The sequence below is a fragment of the Phyllostomus hastatus genome, unplaced genomic scaffold (assembly GCF_019186645.2).
Source record: "Phyllostomus hastatus isolate PE091 unplaced genomic scaffold, TTU_PhHast_1.1 phas_scaffold_501, whole genome shotgun sequence".
Taxonomy (NCBI): domain Eukaryota; kingdom Metazoa; phylum Chordata; class Mammalia; order Chiroptera; family Phyllostomidae; genus Phyllostomus; species Phyllostomus hastatus.
In genome coordinates this window covers 32,314,274-32,335,100 of record NW_025334033.1, presented here as the reverse complement: position 1 = coordinate 32,335,100, position 20,827 = coordinate 32,314,274, and the positions used below count along the sequence as shown (strand labels likewise).

General features: G+C 52.0%; 1 protein-coding gene across 3 annotated transcripts in view; it reads right to left on the bottom strand.

Moving 5' to 3' along the window:
• Positions 1-20,827, bottom strand: part of PAQR5 (progestin and adipoQ receptor family member 5) — a 69,935-nt gene that overhangs the window by 10,803 nt on the left and 38,305 nt on the right. For all 3 annotated transcript variants that reach the window (XM_045823528.1, XM_045823527.1, XM_045823529.1), the window contains exons 3-5: positions 12,492-12,619; positions 9,598-9,803; positions 4,896-5,022 (exon numbers count right to left, since the gene is read on the bottom strand). In XM_045823528.1, coding sequence (XP_045679484.1) covers positions 4,896-5,022; positions 9,598-9,803; positions 12,492-12,619 — 461 coding nt within the window. The remainder of the gene's footprint in view (positions 1-4,895; positions 5,023-9,597; positions 9,804-12,491; positions 12,620-20,827) is intronic.

Here is a 20,827-nt window from a genome sequence, read left to right as displayed (position 1 = left end):
TTCGCACCCTCACCCTATAGCAGGCCTGAGACCACCACCCGGCCTTTGTTTGTCCCTCTAGGTCCCTCTGCCCCAGGGGGCAAACCAAAATGGCCCCTCTGCCCCAAGAACCGGGGCAGGTCTCGACAGCCTCCTCGGTCTCCCCAGGCAGATCCAGTCAACCACAGCAAGTCCGTTCCCTCCTTCCCCACGAACTGCCACCCCTGTCACTTCTGGGTGAAAAGGGGCTCCCTGTGAAAGCATGCTCTTTCTGTGGCCACTTACACAGGAAGAAAGCTGGATCTGGCTGGTGAGGGCCATCTCCCAAAGCATGAATTTCCTGTGACTTGAGACAACATTTCACCCAGCCTGATAAAGTGCTTTCCCAGGGGCAAATGAATCAGCCTCTCCAACTGCAATGCTGAGTCTACAGGGGGAAAAAAGGAGAAAAAGCAGAACAGAAGAGAGACAGCAACAGAGACTAAAAAGCAGAAAGGCTAGCAGCTAGAGAGAGAGGGGCCTCCCACTACCAAGGTGCAATTCTAGGCTAGGCCACAGGGTGTCGCCACAGTCAGAGATTCTGCCAGGGAAGGGCCAGAGCCTTCAACTCTTGCAAAGTGCCCCTGGCCTGAAAGCCAGGCCTGGTAAGGCAGTCCTGGCCCCCCAGGGTTGGGGGCCAATTCACAGGGAGTCAGGCCTCCTCTGCCTAGAACCTGGAAACACCAGATTTTGGGAGAAGCCTCCATCAAGAGAGGGTCAATGCCATTCCAGTCTGTTTTAAAACCTGATCATTCTTGTTGAAACAAGGTTGGAAACTTTTGCCAGCAAATTCTGGAATTAGTGCTTGAAACAGGTGGGACTTTGGAAACACCATTCTCATGCTGAGGGTCCGTGTGTGTACGTGTGCATGTGTGGCTACAGTTGTTTTACTGTTGTCTGGGTGGCACCTCAGGGACGTGGACGTGGCCCCGGCCCCAGCAGTGTAGGTCATCTGGCTGAGACCTCTGACCTCTGGTGTATCTTGAGAACCACTGCCTGCTGAGCCTCTGGTTTTTGTCTCTGACCTCCACACCCTGTCCCAGGCTCCACGCTGCTCTGACCGGTCGTGCCACAGCATGGCTCTCACAGGGCTAGCAATCCCTTCCGTCCCTCACAGCACCAACCACAAGGCATCGCACTGAGCAAGTGTGTGTCAAAAGAACCCCAAAGGCTGGATTACTTCGATGGATAACCATAAAAGTCCCTGCAGTGACTTGTGATGCTCAGAAACACTGTGTAACTCACATTCCTAAGGGAGGGACGCCTTCCTGGGCTTTTGGGTGGTCGGCAGGCATGTGCGGATGGTGCCTCCATCACCCGACCTGGCTCCGAGAACCACAGAGGGCTCACACACCACCCCCCAGTTCCCCTCTCAAATGCTACAGAATGGGAAAGCAGTTTTCTGGAACATGTTTACTTGAAACAAATTCCGTGGTAATAAGGACCAAAACCCAGCCAGGGGAGTCCACAGTTCTCTGTGCAGCAGGGATTCACTCCGAGGGGCAGGTAAATGTGTACTGTGATGGAATGAGTGGCACTCGGACTGTGATCCGCTGGTGAGCATGTGACTACGTGGAAAGCTACTAACAGGCGTCTCGGTCTCCTGCTGTGCTCAGGGAAGGAGAAGGTGGGTGGGTCTTCACTGCTCCTGGCCATACTGTGGACTGAGGAGCTGGCGGGAGAGGCAGAAGAGAAATCTTGGAAAGGACACTGGCCCTGCAGAAGGCCCAGACCAGAAAGAACTAGAGGACATCTTCTCTAGTCTAAGGACATTGTCTAAGGACATCTTAAACAAGATGCCCTTGTTTAAGGCGTGGACACTGACACCCAGGGGGCAGTGAGTGGCCACACAGCACGGCTATGAAACCGGGAGATGGCCCTCGCCCTCCTCTCCACCTGCATCTCCCAAAGTCCATCAGGGCCAGAGTCCCTCCCTGCCCATGTCATTCTTCTCACTGCTCACACGTGGAAGACAGTGGGGACAGGGAATGAACAGAAGAGGACAGGCCTGGTAAGATCAGGGAGGCCACTGGTATGGACAAGGGGAGGAGGAAAGCTAAGGGCCCTCACGATGGGACAGCCTGCTCTACCTCTGGCTCTGAGAAGGTGGCATTTGCCCCTTTTCCCCCTTCTGTTCCTGCACAGTCCCCTCACAGGTGGTTGTTAACACACCCGAGAGCCCCTCAGGGCATGGAGGCTGAGTCTAGGGAACTGTCTTCCTAGGAAATCACTGTCCTTCAGGAGCACAGCGCCAGTCCCCAGCAGGACACAAGGGGCACTTCGAATCCCCTGCCACCTTTGAGGCCTCTCTCTAGCTGTTCTTTCCCTTCCAGCCGGTGGGCTCTGGCCACCCCGAAGCTCCCCGCTGCCTCCCAATCCAGCCCTTTCCTGCCCCCTCACCCTTGTCCAGGCTGTTGCTCTGTCCAAAGGTCCTTCTCTCTGCCAGAAGAGAGAGTGCCACTTCGAAGAACCCTGGTTACCCATGCAGTGTCATTTCATCACTGTTTGTCTGTGCCACACTCTGTAATGCCACACTTGACAGGCCGTGTCCCCAGGGGGTCTGCAGGCTGCCTCTCCTTAGGCACCGGGCCCCTCTGAGGGCAAGGACTGTGCCCCACTCCTCCTGGTATTCTCAGATCTCAGCACCTTGCCTGGACCTTGGCGGGCATATAAGACATGTGGAGTGTCCGTTGGCTGGATGGACAGACGGACAAAGGGAAGGATGGACAGGTGGGTAGGTGGGTGGATGGTTGGCTAGATGGGTTGATGGAATAGCCACAGATGTGCCCATAGATAAACAGAAATAATCCATTTCACTGAGAAGGGAAAAGCCCCCCAACATGGGCATTCAAGAGATTCCTGGCCGACCTGCCCTGCCAGACAGGTTTGTTTAATGGTGCGAGGCTTGCTGTGTGTGGAATCCCCACTCGTTGTAGCTGAACAACCGGGGAGACTCCTGGCTGGGAGGAAACTGTCTGCCCTGGGGGCTCACAGGTGATTCGGAAAGCTTTTTTAAAAAAAGCAGCAAGTGTTCCAAGGATTCGCACTGGGGGTCACGGGAAGGCGGTCCTGGGTCCTGAACTCTGGGGCGGCTCCTCCCGCTCCACAAAGCCTTCTCGGCCCCTCAGCCCACAGTGCTCGCTGCCCCCTGCCCCTGAATTCCAAACGCCAGGGCTGTGTGGCCCTGCAGGAGCTCATCGGACAGGCTAGGGACTTGTCCCAGGACCAGACCCAGGTGTGTCCCGGTCCCTGGGCCAGACCATCAGCGATCCTAGGCGTCAAGCACACTGCCTCGTGGGCCTGCTTCGCCTCTCTTTGAGCGGTTTTTAGCATCCTTGTCACTTTTCTATGTGTGTTATTCCTCGTCTCACCCAAGGACCTGCCCTCCTCATCTCTCCCTCATCTCTGCAGCCCTCCCAGCTCCGGCTGGGCTGCACTGCAGAGAGAGCTTTAATCACCAGTGTCCTTGAGGAACAGGGGGATAAGGAAGGAAACAGTCACCTGTGACATCTGATTCTATTTCTTACTCTGTGGGCAGACCCTATCTCCTCACAGCTTTAGGGGAGCTCTGTGATTTCCCAGAAGAGGGAAGAGAGGGTCTACCTCCAACTCCCATGCCCTGGCCTTCCCACAGGACGAAGTAACACAAAACCCAGTGTTGAGACTGCGCCTAGAAAGGAGACTCACGCCCACGGAAAGCAGCTGCACGCTCCAACCTGTCCTTGGACAGGCACGTGGAAGGCAAGTTAGGGCAGGTATTCCTGGTGCTGCTTTAGGAATCCACCTTTCCATTCTTAAAGAAAACCAGTTTGTCAAGTTTGTGAACTTGACCTACCTCTCGAGTCCCATGGAACCTAAACGTCACCCGAAGAAAGCTGGAGTCAAAACCACTGTGAAGTCACAGCGGCACACCTCTCCCTCCCCGTTTTCTCCTGTTTGGGGGCCGGGGGCTGGGGGCGGGGCACAGGGGGTGGTGAACAGCTGTAGGGAACAGTGATTCTTTGAGGCCTGCAGTTTACCAGGGAGACTCAGACTGGCCCATGGAATCGCAGTGGAGGGGACTGACCCTAGCTGTGACCTGTCAGCCAGCCTTGGTGCCACTGAAGCACCCGGCACCCCGACAGCTTCTATAAGGGCTGTTGCCCGACACCATCATTTGAGAGGTTTTCTCAGTAATTCAGGGAACTGGAGCTTTGGGGCAGTCACTTTTACAAAGAGCTAAATAAACTAGTTACCCCCAAAACAATGTCTCTGGCTCTCATTCCAATAAGCTTTCATGAATGAAAGCAGGGAAACTTCGAGGGAATTCGAATGAGTGGGCTGGGTGTGACTCGTGGCCGTGGGGCTTCCCCTGGGGATGTGTCCGACCATGAACACCAAGTCACCCATCACACGTGTCTAGAGGCAGGTCCGCTCAGTCACCAGTAGCAGGCGCTCCTCTGGGCCGGGCTTGTACTAGGTGTTCTGGGAACATACGTACGTTACCTGTAATCCTTACATCCATCTCATGAAGTAGGTGTTGGCCCCATTTTATAGATGAGCAAACTGAGGGTCAAGGAGGATAAGTGACTGTCCAGCAACAAGACCAGCACATAACTTGCAGGGCACAGTGCAAAGGGAGCACATAGGCCCCCCTTGTTCAAAAATCATTAAGAATTTCAGGACAGCAACAGCAGACTGTTAAACCGAGTGCGGAGCCCTCTGGACCATGAGGCCCTCAGCGACTAAACAGGTTGCGTGCCCCTGAAGCTGGTCCTGCCCAGTGTGGAACTGAGGCCCTGGCCCCTGAGTGCCTCTTGCACTGAACCCTCCCACAGTCCGTGGAGGCACACACGAGGCCCCCTCCCCCTCCCATCTGAGACACAGCGGCCAGGTACCTGGAGTAGCAGGAGAGGCCGGTGCTGATGATGGTGTTCAGCACAGCCAGGATCAGGTAGTAGTCACGGAAGGTGGCGTGCACCAGGGTGTCAGGGAACGAATACGCACAGTAGGCAATGGCTGAGCCTGGGGAAGAAAAATCAGCCTTGGGCAAGAGGCCACTACTTGGCACTGTCTGGACTGTTGGGAAGACCAACCCTAGCACGTGGCCAAGTCTCATCATCCCCGCCAACCACGAGCAGTCCTGCTGCTACACCCTCGAGAGGGCCACCACCCCCACCCGAATGCCCTCCCCTCTCCTCCACCTCACCCAGATCCTAGCCTGAGAATTTACACTGCCCCATGGGCTTTGCATATATTAACTCACATAATCTTTTTTAAAATTTATTGATTTGGGGAGGGAAGAGAGACAGAGAGAGATCGATTTGTTGCTCTACTTACATATGCATTTATTAGTTGCTTCTTGTATGTGCCCTGACTGGAGATCCAACCCACAGCCTTGGTGTATCAGGATGACACTCTAGCCAACTGAGCTAGCTGGCCAGGAACTCACAACATCTCTACAACCACCATCCTGCACTTATCCTCATGTTATAGGTGATAAAGCGGAGGCACAGAGCAGTTTAGTAACCCACCCAGGGGCACACAGCTAGAAGGCAGCAAAGCCAAGCTTCAAGCACAGGGCAGGTCAGGGCCAGTCTCTGCTCTTAAGTACATGCTAGGGTCCACAACGACACTCCAGTACGCTAGCTTTGCTCTGAGTGTGCACATGTCGTCCGCCCGATGGCACGAGGTACTCTTTGCGCAAAGACCCAGGTGCAGGGAGAGAGGACCCTTGCTGAGGTGAGGCGAATCATATCAGTGGGCTGCGGGACTGGCCAGCTGAGAGGCTGGGTGTAAGAGGCTGGACTCGGTGTTTTTTTTGTTTTTTGTTTTAGAGTTTGTGAGAGAAGGGCTAACTAAGGAAATTCATGAGACCCGTCTGCTGCAGCTTTTATTTGAAAGAGCAGGGCGATTACTGCCTGGGGACCTAGATTCTATGGCCTCTCCAGGCACCCTCACCTGCTGAAGGGGGGTGGGGGCAGCCTTCCGGGAGAGGCAGCCACAGGCCATTAGCCCAAGGCCTGAGGGATTAGGCCTAAGGTCACCTACTGTTCCAAAGACAGAGAACTTGGAGTTCAAGTTCAAGGCTGAAACAGGGCTCAGGGTCACACAACTTCTGCCTCTGATTTCATTTCACAGATGGAGTCTAGGGAAGCCAACTGGTATTCCCAAGGTCACACAGGCAGAAAGGACCTCAAATTGCCGCCTTCTGATGCAACGTTCCCCGCTCTAGCAGGCCTCCTGTGAGGTTTCAGCCGGGAGCTCCTCCGGGGGGACACTCTCCTCTGTGAGCCTGACACGAGGCCAGGACGCATTGCCCTGCACATGCTGTCTGGGGCCTAGGCGCCAAGCTCCGTGGGTGGTGCAGGAGCGAGGAGCCTCAGATCCTGCCAGAACCTGCAGTGAGACGCACACTTGATCAGAGCCTCCAGGCAGGTTGTAGTGCAAGGTGGGCGTTCAGGATGGTGGGCATCCAGCCACGGCGTGAGAAGCCTCCTTAGCAGGTGGGGGATCCTGGCAGGGGCCTGAGGGCAGGGAGAGCTTCCCAGGACAGCAGGAGGTGGCTTTGGATGCCCGACTAAGGAAAGCGCACTTCATCTTTCAGGAGAGTGGGAGCAACCAGAAGGTTTCTCTCTCTCTTTTTTTTCTTTTATACATTTTTTAGATTTTATTTATTTATTTACTTTAGTAAGAGGGGAAGGAAGGGAGAAAGAGACGAAGAGAAACATTGATGTAAGAGAGGAACATCGATGGGTTACCTCTTTCTTATATACGCCCCAGCTGAGGACTGAACCCGGAACCCAGGCATGGGCCCGGACCAGGAATCGAACTGACAACCTTTCGCTTTGTGGAACGATGCCCAACCCACTGAGCCACGCGGGTCAAGGCTCTTTTTTCTTTCTTAAAACAATTTTTTATTACAGTTTACATTCAGTCTTATTTTGTATTAGTGTCAGGTGTAACCGGAAGGTTTCTGCATGGGGAGTAAGGTGATCAATACCTGGTGGAAGTGCAAGGATGACCCAGAGGGAGGAAGAGCTGGAAACCGGCAGGGCCGGGGCAGGAGTGGGGGAGGCAGGGAGGCTGGAGCAAATCCGCCTCCCAGGGACTGAGGGTTTCCGCAGGGTGGGAGGAGTGCGGGGAGGAGAGGCGGCTGCCCACGTGGAGTTGGGTGTCCTGGAGGAACCCACAGGCTCTCTCAGCCACTGGACTCTCCTTCCCTGTCTACTCAACACCCCGAATCAGGCACTGGGCTGCAGGCCGGACAGCCAAGTGTGATGGGTACACGTTTATCCTCAGGGAGCAGTACCCAGTGAGGAGCAGGGGCCGCTGACACGGCCGGGGACCAGAGCTGCATGGAGATGGGTCCAGCCCTGGGGCCCTGGCTCTGCCATTGACAAGCTGTGTGACCTGGGTCACTGACCTCCACTGTGCCTCGTTATTCTCACCCACAGTGTGGGCACAATGAGGGTCCCACCTCAGGGGACCGCTGTCAGGGTACCTAGGTCACCGTGGTAATGGCTACCCTCCCATGCTTCCTAAATGCCAGGCACTGTCCAAAGTGCTTCACTTCCAAAATGCACTTAATCTTCACAACACACCTATGAGGAAGATGTTATGCCAACTTTGTGGGTGAGAGGATTGAGGTTGAAGAGCTTAAGAAGTTTGCCCAAGAGCATGTAACTATTAGGGCGTGGCGGCAGCAGGGCACTGAGCTCCCCATCACGCTGCCCCTTGGTGGTGTGCGTCAGGTGCTCAGCCCCGCGTCTGCCCGGCACTGACTGCTCCGATACGCCTGTTCTTGTCCCTGTGAGCCTGGGCAGGTGATCAAGGGCTGTGGGAGCTCCGAGCTAAGGAGTTTGGACTTCATCCCAGGCAGTTGGGAGCCCCGAAAGATTTTAAGTGGGTGGGCTGCCATGGTCAGATGGTGTTGTAGAAACTGCCCCAGGACGGCTGGGCAGAAGTTGAGTTTGGGGGGGCAGAGAGGAGACTGTCGCAACACGCAGGGGAGAGGCATGAGGAGCTGCGCCGAGCCAGTGGGGCACGGCCGCTTTGACAAATATGGAGGAGAGACTCAACTGAACGTGCTGATGAGAGAGGACGGCAGAAGTGGGGCGGGCTGATGCAAGAGGGCGGGGGAAGCGAGGGTTACTTACAGATTTCTGACTTGGAGGCAGGGATGGGAGACTGTGGACAGTCTGGGTCACAGGGCTTGATATGGGGTGGACCTCAGGTAAGCAGTTTAAAGTAGAGATGGGGGTCGGGAGCACCTGCCTCAGAGGTGGCAGGGGATGGTGCAGGCACTGAGGAGAGCATCCAGGGAGCTGGGCCATTTCAGAGCAGAGGCCCAGGGACCAGTTCTGAGCTCACCCACATTCGGGGGAGAGCAGAGAAAGGCCAACCAGCAAAGGAGGAGAAAGGAGAGTGATGCAACAGGGACCAGAGAGGGGGGTGGTTTGAGGAGCACAGGCACCCCTGCCTCAAAGTCTGGAGAGGGAGCCCACAGAGCTGCACGCACCCTGGGAGTTGGGAGGAGGCTGGGGCCTCGGCAGGCAGTTTAGTGAATGGTGGGGGTGGACAGCAGAGCATTGAGGAGTGGGAGGGGAGGCAGTAAAGGCTCTGTGTGTGTGTGCATGTATATATGTGTACTGCGTGTGTGTATATGTGTACATGCGGTATGTGTCTATATGCATGTATGCATGTATATGTGTATGTGTGTATATCTGTGTGTGTAACTTGTGAAGAAAGAGAAAAGGAGATGGGATAGAGGTGGGCTCCTCAGGGGACCCCCTCTTGGGGAAGAGAAGACGATGCCTTTGCTTTCATACCTAGGGCAGGGTCAGGAGGGAGAAGAGGCCAGACCTGGGAGGTGAGGGGACAGACGGATGCCCCCAGTGGGGGAGAGGAGACAGCAGGAGGGGCAAACCATAGTTAGAGGAAAACATAAGATGGTAGGACACTAGCTTTGGGTTCCCCGCTCTGTTCCCGTGGCACTTTGAGAAAATCGCTAACTCCTGCAAGCCTCTGGGCAAATGGGGTTTGTGAGCGCCCCACTTCTCTGCCACACACAAGAGAGGCCAGCACTGATGTGTGTGGTCGGCTCACGCTGGCCTGTGAGGGCAGATGGCTAGTTTCAGAGAACTTGTGAGCCCATGTTAGACACAGCCATTGTTAACAATGAAATGACATAAACATACAATTAAATAAATCATATTAATGAAAGCAATAACTCTCCAATTAGCCCGTCACTGTGTTAGTATAGAGGAATCACTAGGTCGTGGTGTGCTGCTGTGTCTCTCTCCCCACCCCGTCCGTGTTCGCTGCTGTCACGGTGGTGGATGTGCGGGAGTATTTACACCACAAGCCAGCAAACACTACGGGTCAGGGCCTCTGTCCCCAGAGGACCAGTTTCTAAGTACTGCCAGCACACCTTTGGACAAGTTGCTTATAACACACTCATTAGGAAACTTGGTGGGCACTGCGTTCCCACAACTCCTCGGCATGCCCATCGAAGCCTGACGGTGACCCCAGCTCCCAGGAGAAGGGGCGGGCAGCTCAGTCCCGGCAGAGAAAAGTTGAGAGCAAGACCTCACGTACCCAGGCTGAAGAGGTTGACAGCGCCATAGTCCAGGAAGTAGCAGATGTGCCGGGCATTCTTGGACATGGAGCTGAAGGTGTGTGCACAGCTGGACACGAGGGGGTACACGCAGCTGGTGCTCATGTACACAAGCAGAGGCCAGGAGTAGCTGTCATTCTGGACGTCTATCACATACAGTGCGGTCACAAGCCTCCACACGAAGAACCTGGAACACAGCATGGCCGCTCAGCCCCTGCGGCCGGGGCTCCCCTTACCCTCCCCACCTGACTGTCTTCTGCCTTCCGCTCCCCAGGGATGGCCGATCCCTATGTGTTCTCACTTTGGTAAAATGCCATGAGCAAGGGACGGTGAGTATGGTCCTTTTCTGGTTGGAAATAAGTAGGAGGGGCAAAAAGAGGGCCTTTATTTAGTCCAGTCCTCTCTCCCTGCTTCTGATAACAGATCCCTCTTACAGTGTCTTGCCAAGTGATTCTCCAGCCTCAAACTGCATGCTTCCAGGAATGGGGAGCTCACCACCTACCAAGGCAGCTCTAAGGGTGAGAAAGTTCTTCACCAAGCCGCCGTCTGCCTCCCTGGAATCCCTCTCCATTTGGTCAGCCCCAGTGCTCCCAGACTCCCAGACGGGACCGTAGAAAACAGGCCCATCAGATATCCTAAGGCAGTCTTCATAACCCCTCCCCACCTCTTTGGACTTCACACTGAACCACCCCAGTGCATTCAACCGTCCTCACAGGGCCCACATCTGCCCCGGTCACCATCCCTGGGGCTTGTCTATGTCTCCCTTACAGGAAGGCTCCTCAGTCAGAAGCAACCCCTCAGGTGGGGCCCTGCAAGTCTAGAGGCTAACAGGATGTTCTCCTCCCTTCTCTTCCACACCGTTCCTCCACTAACTTCGAGATCACTTTCCTGAGTGGCCGAGGCCCGTGCTGAGTCTCGGCCGAGCCTGAGTCTCTGGGCTCCATCTCTACGCAGCGATACTGCGCCCTTCTGTGTCAGGTCTGCCTAACCTGTGACCCATGCAGGGGTCCTGCCTCCGGAGCTGCCCACTTCCACAGACTGCTAAAGAGCCGCCCCCCTTCCCTCGAACTCTCCCAGGGAAGGAGACTACAAAGCTTTCCACATGAAAACCCAAGGAGGATCGTTAAATCCTTTGGCTGTGCTTGTGATCTTTTTCTCCCTGTCCCAGCAGAAATAAAGCTTGAGCTATTTGCTATTTCTCAAAGCATATGCTTTGATCATCTTGACATTATTCCCTGGTCTCCCTTCCTCAGGGTGTCTGACTCCCGGCCCTCCCCAGCCCTCCTGCTACTCTGTGCTGTCCGGTGGGGCCTGGCAGTGTGGGGTGCTCCGCTGCCAGCAGCTGAGGAGTCGTCCCCCAGGATCTGCCCACAGGGCTCGGGCCCCACAAACGGGGATAGTCAGGCCAGCACACAGGGATGTCCAAACTTTTGGCATCTCTAGGCCACACTGGAAGGAGAAGAGGTGTCTTGGGCCACACATTAAATACATTGTGACACGTAATCACAAAAATAATCTCATAATGTTTTCTGTAAATTTAAAATTTTGTGTTGGGTCACAGTTACAGCCATCCTGGGCTGTATGCAGCCCGTGGGCCACGGGTTGGACACCCCTGCTAGCAGCATGAACTTTAAAACAGCCCAAATCACCCGTGATCTATCCATAAAATGGACTCCGTGCAGCTGTTCCAAAGCCTGAGAGGCTGCGGTCCCAGCTCCCGGGAAGCCGCGGGGGGTGGAGGGGGGGAGCAGCGGAGGGAGGAACTAGGTTCTGGGCGTACAGACGCGTCACAGGTGTCCCTGGCTCTAGAGCAGCTCTGGGGGGCGCACGAGAAGCAGGTCACCTGGTGGCTCCAGGGAGAAGAGGGGACAGGGGAGACAGGGGCTTCATTCTCTTTTCTGCAAGTTGTCATTTGTTAGCATTTAGACTTTTTACTTAAGTTTATGTAGGTTTACTTATATTTAAATTGACACACAGCCTCCTTGGGCAGGGCCTCGCTGCCGCCCTGAGCAGTTAGCAGGCTGTAGGCTTCTTTCCAGTCCACCCTGGTCCACCGCAGGGTTTCTGGCACCTTCCCCCAAGTTGTGGCAACAGGCTGGTCCTCGCCTTTGCCGGAGCACACTGCCTTCCACAGTCCGCCTCCATCTGCGCATGCTCTGGGCCCCTCAGACCCTGCTGGCTGCTCAGCACGATCTGGAGGGGAGTCCAGACCAGAGACCAGCCTGTGCCCTCATGGTGTAAGGTACACAAGCCACCCCCTTCTCTGGGCCCATCTGTGTCAGCCAATGGCAGTCCGAGCCGGAGGGTGGCCAGCATGACCTCTGAGGTCCTTCCAGCTCTGATGTGTGATGATTCGGCCTCTGACCTCGTCTCCGCTCTCCCCTCATTATGTATGAGCACGAGGTGTGTGGAGCTGCCCTTGGGACCCCGCCCCTTTCTCAGCAAGGTCCTTCCCCCCTTCGCCTTCCCTGCAGCTCCCCTTGGTGCATCCCTGTGTGTCCCGGGCTTAGATTTCAGCTGCCCCAATAAAGGGCTGCCTGCCAACTGCCCATAGCTGCTGTGTTTCCAGAACGATTACGGGGCATACAGCTCTGTGCCCGATGCTTCTGGAAGACCCAGAAAGCCCTCAAGACTGAAGGGGATGAGATCAAATCAGGCCCGGACACAGGGGGCAGGGGGCAGGGTAGACTGCGGAGCCACCACGAGCCCCACGAATCCTACCACAGTCTGTGCCCTAACACTCACCTCGGCTCCACACCCACACACCGCGGGAGTCCCCCAAATCTCAGCCCTCCCCACCCCTGCTGTGTTTTAAAGAGGTCCTGGTTCCCAGGGCTCCCAAATGAGACAGCTGGTCAAGGGGGCTGGAAGGTACCAGAAGGGCAGCAAGTGAGTCCAGATGTTGAGGGTCTCATTGGTCATTTGGAAGAGGCTGAGGATGCAGGCGGTGGCGGAACTCTGTGGATGTCGGTAGCCAAAGAGGATGCCCTGCTCGTGGAACACCTGCAGGGGGTGAAAAAGGGGCACTGTGGTAAGAGAGAGGGTGGCAGGCAGGTCTCAGGAGGGACATCTCTGGGAGCATCTGGTTTTCTCCGAGGCCGTGCACTCGGACACTTGGGCCTGGAACACTTGACCCCTGTCAGAGTGCCCACCCGACCATGGCTCCTAAAACCCCGTGACCTTCAAGAAGCCTACAGCCAGCTGGAGGAGAGGATCGAAGGCCCTGGCTCCCTTCAGGAATCCAGCCTGTCTTCCACTCTCAGACACACTCACTCTTGTCATGAATGTTGCTTAAGGGTCTGGTTTGGCGCCCTCTGCCTGGGGCCCGCAGCCTGGTCCCGCGATGCCCTTGTGGCTGGCTGACATATGTGCTGCCTATCAGAGCCACATGCCCCGGATGTCAGGGGCTGGTGGGAAGACCTCTGCAGAAGATCCCTCTTGAATATATTCACCAAGGCGCTTCATAAAGGCCTTCTGATGATGAAGACTATGATGGCATCAGCCTGGGCTGAGGTAGAAGAGAAGGCTGGCCACTGCAGGCCCACCCAAGCCACCCCCACCCAACATAGCCCACTGGCAAGTCTCCCAGTAACCAAGTCTCCACGAGAGACTTGGACTGACAGTAAAATATGGGCTGTCAACCCGCCTGAAGAACTGCGTTACATCCATCAGAAGTCGTCATTGTGAAGACAACGAGGCAAGAGGGACAAGAGCTCAGGATGCAGTATTAAGTGAAAAGAAGAAGAATGTGAACTGTATTCCAGCCACGATGATAAGAACTGGCGAAATCTCAGTGCGTGTGGTGGGGCAGAGCTCGGGAGGCCACAGAAGAGTGGGGAGTTGTGCTGGCTGAGGTAGCAGGGTTGGTAGGACACTTCCCCCTCTTTGTGTTGACTGGGATCAGAGTTTCTCAGTCTCAGCACTATTGACCTTTTTGGCCAGATAACTCTTTGTTGTGGTGGCTGTGCTAGGCATTGTTTGGGACGTCCACACCTCCCCCTGAAAGACGCTGGGCCCTGACCGGTGGGACTCCGCTGGAGCATCACCTCACGAAATGAAAGTTGTCCCGTCTGATGCTAGTCAGGGCACCGGCCTGGGCTGCAGGCCTGGGGTCTGTTCAGGGAGTGAATGAGAGGCAACCAATTGACGTTTCTCTCTCCCACCAATGTTTCTGCCCCACCCTCTCTTCCCCTGTCTCTAAAATCAATAATAAAAGCTTTAAAAAAAAGATCTCAGTAGCGTACACTGCACTGCCTCCCAAGTTGTGACAACCAAAAAATGTCTCCAGGTGTTGCTGATGTGCTCTGGAGGTGAGTTTCCCCCAGCTGGGATCTCCCTCAGTTAGGAAACACTGATCTAGATGAGTGTTGTTAGAACCTTCAGAAAGTAAGTTTAAAATGTGTAGATAATCAACGCAAATAATAATGATAGTATCAGTCATCATAATACAAATCACAGTAAGTTTTAAATCTTTCCCTTTGACTTTCTAGGGCTGTGGGAGGAAGGGCCGGCTGGGAGAACTCCAACCGAGCCATCACCCGTCTGTCACCTGAGTCACCAACGTCTTAGCCTGAGAGAGGACTCCGATTCAAAGACACACAGCAGAGAGCACAGTCTGTACTAACTCTTGAGGTTCTGTGTCAATAGTCACTTGAAATAGAGGAGAAAGTAGGGGGTTATTAGAGTAAAGAGTCAAATGTGGGCCACCGAGGTGCTGTGTGACCTTGAGCTGGGTCATGCCCCTCAGGGCCTCAGTGTCCTCAGCTATGAAATGGGAGGCATTAGCCAGTGGGATGGTCAGTAGGCCCCTTCTTAGTTCAATTCTGGGTTAAACTGGTCCTCTGGGGCGGGAGGACAATGAAGCTGGTTCATGGTTCAGTGAAGGAATACTATTTGAATTTGATTTGGGTCTTAGCTAATTAAAGCGATTTGTTCCAGTTTCAGATAAATGTTCAGTTCTGCTGACATCCTGGCTTACAGCGGACAGGCTCCTCTCATGGGCAGCAGGGGTCCTGGCCTGCAGCTGCCCACCCGGCCCGGGCTGTCGGCCAGGAGGCAAGCGGGCCGGCGGTCTTCGGCCTTCGACCCGCTCGAGGAGGATGGTGTGGGCTGGCGTGCACTCAGAGGGCCCTCCTGTAGAAACTATAGGTAGAATATTTAATTCTACCTCTTATGCTTCTTTATTTCTTCCTTTAAAAAATAAGTGGTTTTTTTTTTTTTTAACTAAAGCACTGGTCACTTGTTAAAATGCAAAGACTCTGGAAAGGAGCAATTGTTCCTATTCACTTCTTCCCAGGAATGCGTTTAGCAGACCCTGTGTGGCAGGAGACCCCATGAAAAGGGCCTGACGGAGACCTGGGGTGCGGGGTGGTGGCACAGAGGGAGGAAGCAAGGTGGAGCTGCAGGAGAGCCAGACACAGCGGGCCGCAGGTGGGGCCCGGATGGACACGAGCCAGAGAGGGAGCCTACCTACACTTTGTCCAGGGTGACTCAGGTGTGATCACTGTCCTTTTCTCTTTGGGTCCTGGATTTCAGGAGGCAAGAGAGGATGCTGACATAGTCAAAAGTCAGAGGAGAACAGAGGGGCCAGGAGACACACAAATGGGACACCGTGACCACGGTTAAGAATCTGGCCCAGACCTGGAGAGGGCAGCTCACCACCAAAGCCCTCTGGGCTGCTGTCCTGACCCTGGACACAGGATCCTGTTGGGTGGGAAGCCGATGTGAACCTGCCCTGGGGGCAGGAATTAGAGCAGCCCCCTCCCCCAGAAGTACAGGTGGGTAAAGGGTGGACAAAAGACGGAGTCTTCCCTCTGTCCCAGAGCAGTGACATTCTGACCCCCCGCCCCCCAAGATCCATTAGGGCCACATGGCCAGGTGCGCTCCAGTGCTGACCCCTCTGAGCCCCGGGAAGGGGACTCATTCTCCCCGTCTGCCCACTCCAGCCTCAGCAAAGCACTTTGCATAGAGTAGATCTTAGCAGAGCATATGCTACATAAATCTAAACAAACAAAACACTTGAAAACAATTTTGTATTCACACCCAGTTTGACCCCAAAAGGCAAATTGCAATCATTGCCTTAATGCTCTGTGGCTGGGCCTCATTTCTAAGCACCCCCAGGTTAGCAGGCGCCGGCTTATTGGCACAGCAGAATTGATTTGTAGGACTCTGCCTTGCATCCCTGGTTGCAGGCTGGGCAATTTACAGTGAAATGAAATCAAATTGTGCACAGCCTATTATTTAGAAGTGAGAACCCCCAGGCACCGGGGTGGAAGGGCACATCAGCAGGTTTTCCTTTTAGTGCCTGCCACGGGCTTGCCTTCCACAAAGGACCCTGTGCACCTGCCAGCTGATGCCTGACATTCCACTGTGACAGTTTTAAACCCTTGGTTTTTCTAGCTATTAAATTGCAAATAACCTGGGGAAAATAATTGGGTATTTGGGCTGGTGGCAAATAAGTGGATTTTGATAGCAGGTGAAGGGGAGAGGAGAGCGGGGTTGGGAGGCTGCGGGTGCCGGCAGTGTGGACGCCTGCACTTCCTGTCCAAACCCCACGGCATCCCCACGAGCCTGTGAGGGAGAGCCTTCTATTGTCCCCATTTCACGGAAAAGGGAACCAGGGTCTGAAGAGGTTAAGGCAAGTATCCAAGATCCCACAAATGGTGGGAGCACAGCTCAAACTTCAATGCAAACACCAGACCCCACCCGCCCAGCCTCTCACACTTCCGTTGCTGCTGCTCACAGGGGCGCAGTCGGAGATGCGGCGACATTTTCACCTCTTGGCCTCCGGGGTGATTTTGGATTGGCACATGCTTCTCTGAGCCTCTGTTTCTTCTTCATTAACACAGTGTTATGGGCTGAACTGTGTCCTCCACGAAGTTCATATGCTGAAGCCCTCATACCCAGGACTTCAGAATGTAACCGTATTTGGAGATAGGGTCTTTAAAGTTGTGATTAAGTTAAAACAAGGCCAATGTGTGTGTGTGTGTGGGGGGGTCCTACTCCAATCTGATCAGTGTCCCTTATAGGAAGGGGGAACTTGGACACACAGGGACACAAGGGTGTGTTTGAACAGAGGGGTGACCACACAAAGAAGCAGTAAGAAGGTGACCATCTGCAAGCCAAGAAGGTGCCTTCAGGAAAACCAACCATGTTGGCACCTTGGCCTCGGACTTCTAGCCTCCAGGATGTGAGACAAATTTCTCTTGTTTAAGCCAGCCAGTCTGTGGTGCTTTCTTACGGCAATCCGAGCAGGCTAACACAAAAGTGGTAAGGCTGGGTGACAAAGTCCCTTAGCCAGTGTATCTAAACTTTCTTCCACAGGTGCCTGCAGTTCACCTCGGGGTCTTATTGCAATTGGGTGGGGCTGCGGTGACAGCCTGCATTTCTACAAGCTCCCTGGGCATGCTGGTGCTGCAGCTGCCTCTAGCTTCATGGCCCAGGCTCCCGCCTCAGCATCCTGCTGCCGCCTCCCTGCCTGGAATCCAGCTCATTGCAATAGAGGAGGTTCCCTTTAGGTAAGAGGGATGAGATGAACTCTAAAACATGGGCATGAAAAGCCAGGGCAGGGGATACAGACCAGCGAGGAGTCTAGTGGAGCATTGTGGGCAGAAGGCTCAGAGAGAATGGGGAGGGGGGAAGGCAGGGCATGAACTGCCACCAACAGTTTTCACCTGCCACTTAGTGAGTGCCTGCAGTGTGCCTGGCATGGGGTTGGACACTAGGCACTGTCTCATGCAGGACCATGCTCAGTCCTGGCCGGATAGAACGCTTAGGTTCTCAATTAAACATCATGTATACACAACTCATGCAATTGCTTGAACTGTAAATACAGGGTCCAGCAGAAGTAACACCTGCTTGTGTGTGGTTGGTAGGGTAATAATATGTGTGTAATGATTTATAGTTTTAATTTGGATATTTCACCTAAAATGTCATATGGTGTGCTTGAGTGTGATATTGTTATGTTATAGAATTACATGCTTAAGATTTTGTAATAAAAAAGGGGTATTGTTTGTGCCAGCCCCTGTGTGTTAAATAGATGACCATTGTTGGGAGAAAGCCATTCTAGGTAAATGCTAACTTAGAACACTGGTTGTAGGAGGCCGTTCTGTGTGGCGTGGGCCCAGCTCCCACTTGGAGAGGCACAGGACCCACGCCCACAGATAGGTTCTCCCGTGGGGAATCAGGCCTGCAATGTGCCCAGGCTGCTTTGAGTCTTGCTCTTGCTAAAAAACTCTCTCACCCTGAATTGAGGACATTTACTGCAAAGTAACTTTCTAAAACCCATGCTAAACCTTCCAAGGATGAGTGTAACCGGTTCAACCACTTTTGCCTTTCCATTTGCAAATGTCCCTCTTCTGTGATGTGATTAGCATCATTAGCTCCTTTGTTTTCTGTAAAAGGCGATCACCTAAAGCAAGCCTGTGCATAGTTAATGAGGACCATCATATAATGTGCTGAGAAGCCCAATAAAGGGAGGTCATGGCAATGGCCAAGGCTTTTGCTCCCCTTGAGAGAAAAGCCATGCTGTCCCTTTTCCTCCACGGGACTCGGTAGTTCATGTGAATGTCTCATTTCATCCATAATGGCGTGGACACTGCAGGCCGGTGTCTGCATCAACTGCATCATAGTGTGATATTCTTTACAAAATAACTGTCCGATGTCCAATAAGGATGCTTTTTGTACATGCAACACAGTGTTTCTAGAAGATGGTGGTAAATTTCCTTAGGCCAAACATATAAGAAGGATGAAAAGCAATGAAACAAATTATACCTATACAGGATGGAGGATCTAAAGGATAAAGTGAAAAAAGAAGATATAAAGTATCTTTAAAAAGTAAGTATTACTCAGTTCAGGCAGGGGCTGTCTGGGAGAGAAGTCCCATTGAATGACTGGACTCCCACCATGTAGAGAGCTGACCTACCGGAGATGAGCATGAGGAAGTGGGAACAACGGAGCATTCCACCGGTTTTACATTTGTTGTAAAAGCTAAGTCTTTGATTTAAGAACTAGGAAAATGATTTTCAATTATAGGCATTGACTTAAAAATCCGCCGTGGGCAAGCTTCTGGTAGCAGTATAAGATGATTAGAAAGTCTGTGGTAGGCAGAGAAATGGCCCCCAAAGAGGTTCACATCCTAATCACCAGAACCGGTGATTATGTTAGATTACACAGCAGACAGAATCAGGGTCTCAGGTGGAATTAATGTTGCTAATCAGCTAACCTTAAAATAGGAATAGCATCTGGGTTTTCAGGTGCACCCAGTTTATCACAAGGGTCCTCACGAGGGGAAGAGGGGGACGGGAGAGGAGAGGCAGAGGGCAGTGTGCCTGTGGGAGGGCAGCCCCGCTGGCTTTGCAGTCGGGGGAAGGGGAAGAAGGGGCCGGGAGCTGTAGAACGCAGGTGGTCTCTGGGAACTGGAAAAGGAAGGAAACAGATTCTCCCTGAGAACCTCCTTCACCTTGACTTTAGTTTAATGAGACCCATAATGAACTTACCTTCTTTTTTAATCCACCAAGTTCATTGTAATTAATACAAGGTCAGAATGTGACCAAAAATCCAAAAGCAATCTTAGAACTGGGAATGGCAGCACACACTTCCAATTTCTTACTAGGAAAATTGATGACTTCCTTTGGAACAACTCGAAGGTTATGTAGGACATTCTCTGAACCTTCTCCAATGTGGGACATCTTGTTGAAACGCATAACAAATTTGACCATAAGCTATTTTTAGCCACACAATGGGAATGGCAAATAAATGCCACTGAACACTTAGATTTAATTTAGACAAGATATAAGATGACTAGCAGAATCAGTGAAATAATAGGTCCTTAAATATAGAGAAAATTGCATCTTTGGTGGAAATTTATGTTAATTTTGAATCTGAGCTTTTCACAGATATTTATGAGATGTTGTTAGCAAAAACCTACAAAAAAACCCTAGGTTTGGCTACTTCACTTTTAGAGGGATTAAAAATACATATTTATTATTTTAAATGCATACAGGACTTTTCTAAACCAAAGGAGCCACATGTAAAATATGCAACAAAAATGACATTCAGATAAAATAAAATTTGAAAACAGAAATAAAACTTTCTATAAACTATGAAATAAAATATTCACATACAAATAATCCTGAAATTAACTTCTATACTGATTATTTTTCTGGGTATTATAAATTGAGGTATATTTTTCACTTAGAAAAATAATGCTATTTTCAATTCTCTTTATAATTTTTTTCTTGAAAAAACAAAATTAGTACTGTATGGATCTAGATGCTGTTTTGAGAGTAAAAACAGCTATATAAAAATAGTGATTCATATGAAATTAAAATATTTAAATTTTTTCTAAGTTACAATTACACATTATAATATTTAAAGTTGATATGGAAAATTTATACTTCATTTCTGATTCTAAATATGGCTTTAAGGATGTTTTTTGAGCCCTGGCTGGTATAGCTCAGTGGATTGAGCGTGGGCCTGTGAACCAAATGGTTGCTGATTCAATTTCCAGTCAGGTCACATGCCTGGGTTGCAGGCCAGGTCCCCAGTAGGGGGCGTGCAAGAGGCAACCACACATTGATGTTTCTCTCCTCTTTCCCCTTCCCTTCCCCTCTCTCTAAAAATAAATAAATACAATCTTTTTTTTTTCAAGAATAGTTTTTGATAATTCCAGTTCTACCTCAGCAGAACTGAGCCAAAACTTGGCAGAAATTTCTTCCAAATGAAAGTAATTTAAAAAAACAAAGACTCAATGACTCAAGAATAGTGGTGTGATTTGGTATCACTGTTAATAGAACACAAAATATGGGATAAGGTTCATTACAACAATCAACTCATAATTTTGCAAGAGAAGTAAACTCTGGAATAAACATGTAATAATTTGTAAATTATGCATGTTTTTATTTTATTACTCATCCAAACATGACTAGCCTATCATTACAACATCCAGATGTACAATAATAATTGAATTTAGTTATCTGTGGTATTTTGCTGACTTTAGTTATGTAAAAGCAGAGCTTTACATATTGTTTTTTTGTCATTATGAGGGGATATTGTCAAGGGAGAAACAGACTGTTCCATATAAGTATTTGCTAGCTTCATCTGTTTGCCACCACCATTAATAACTTCTGTATATTTAGACTTACGGTCTGTGGCCTCTATTTGTTCTTTGGATTCAGACCCAGCACATGGTGGGGCTGAGCCTGTTTCATT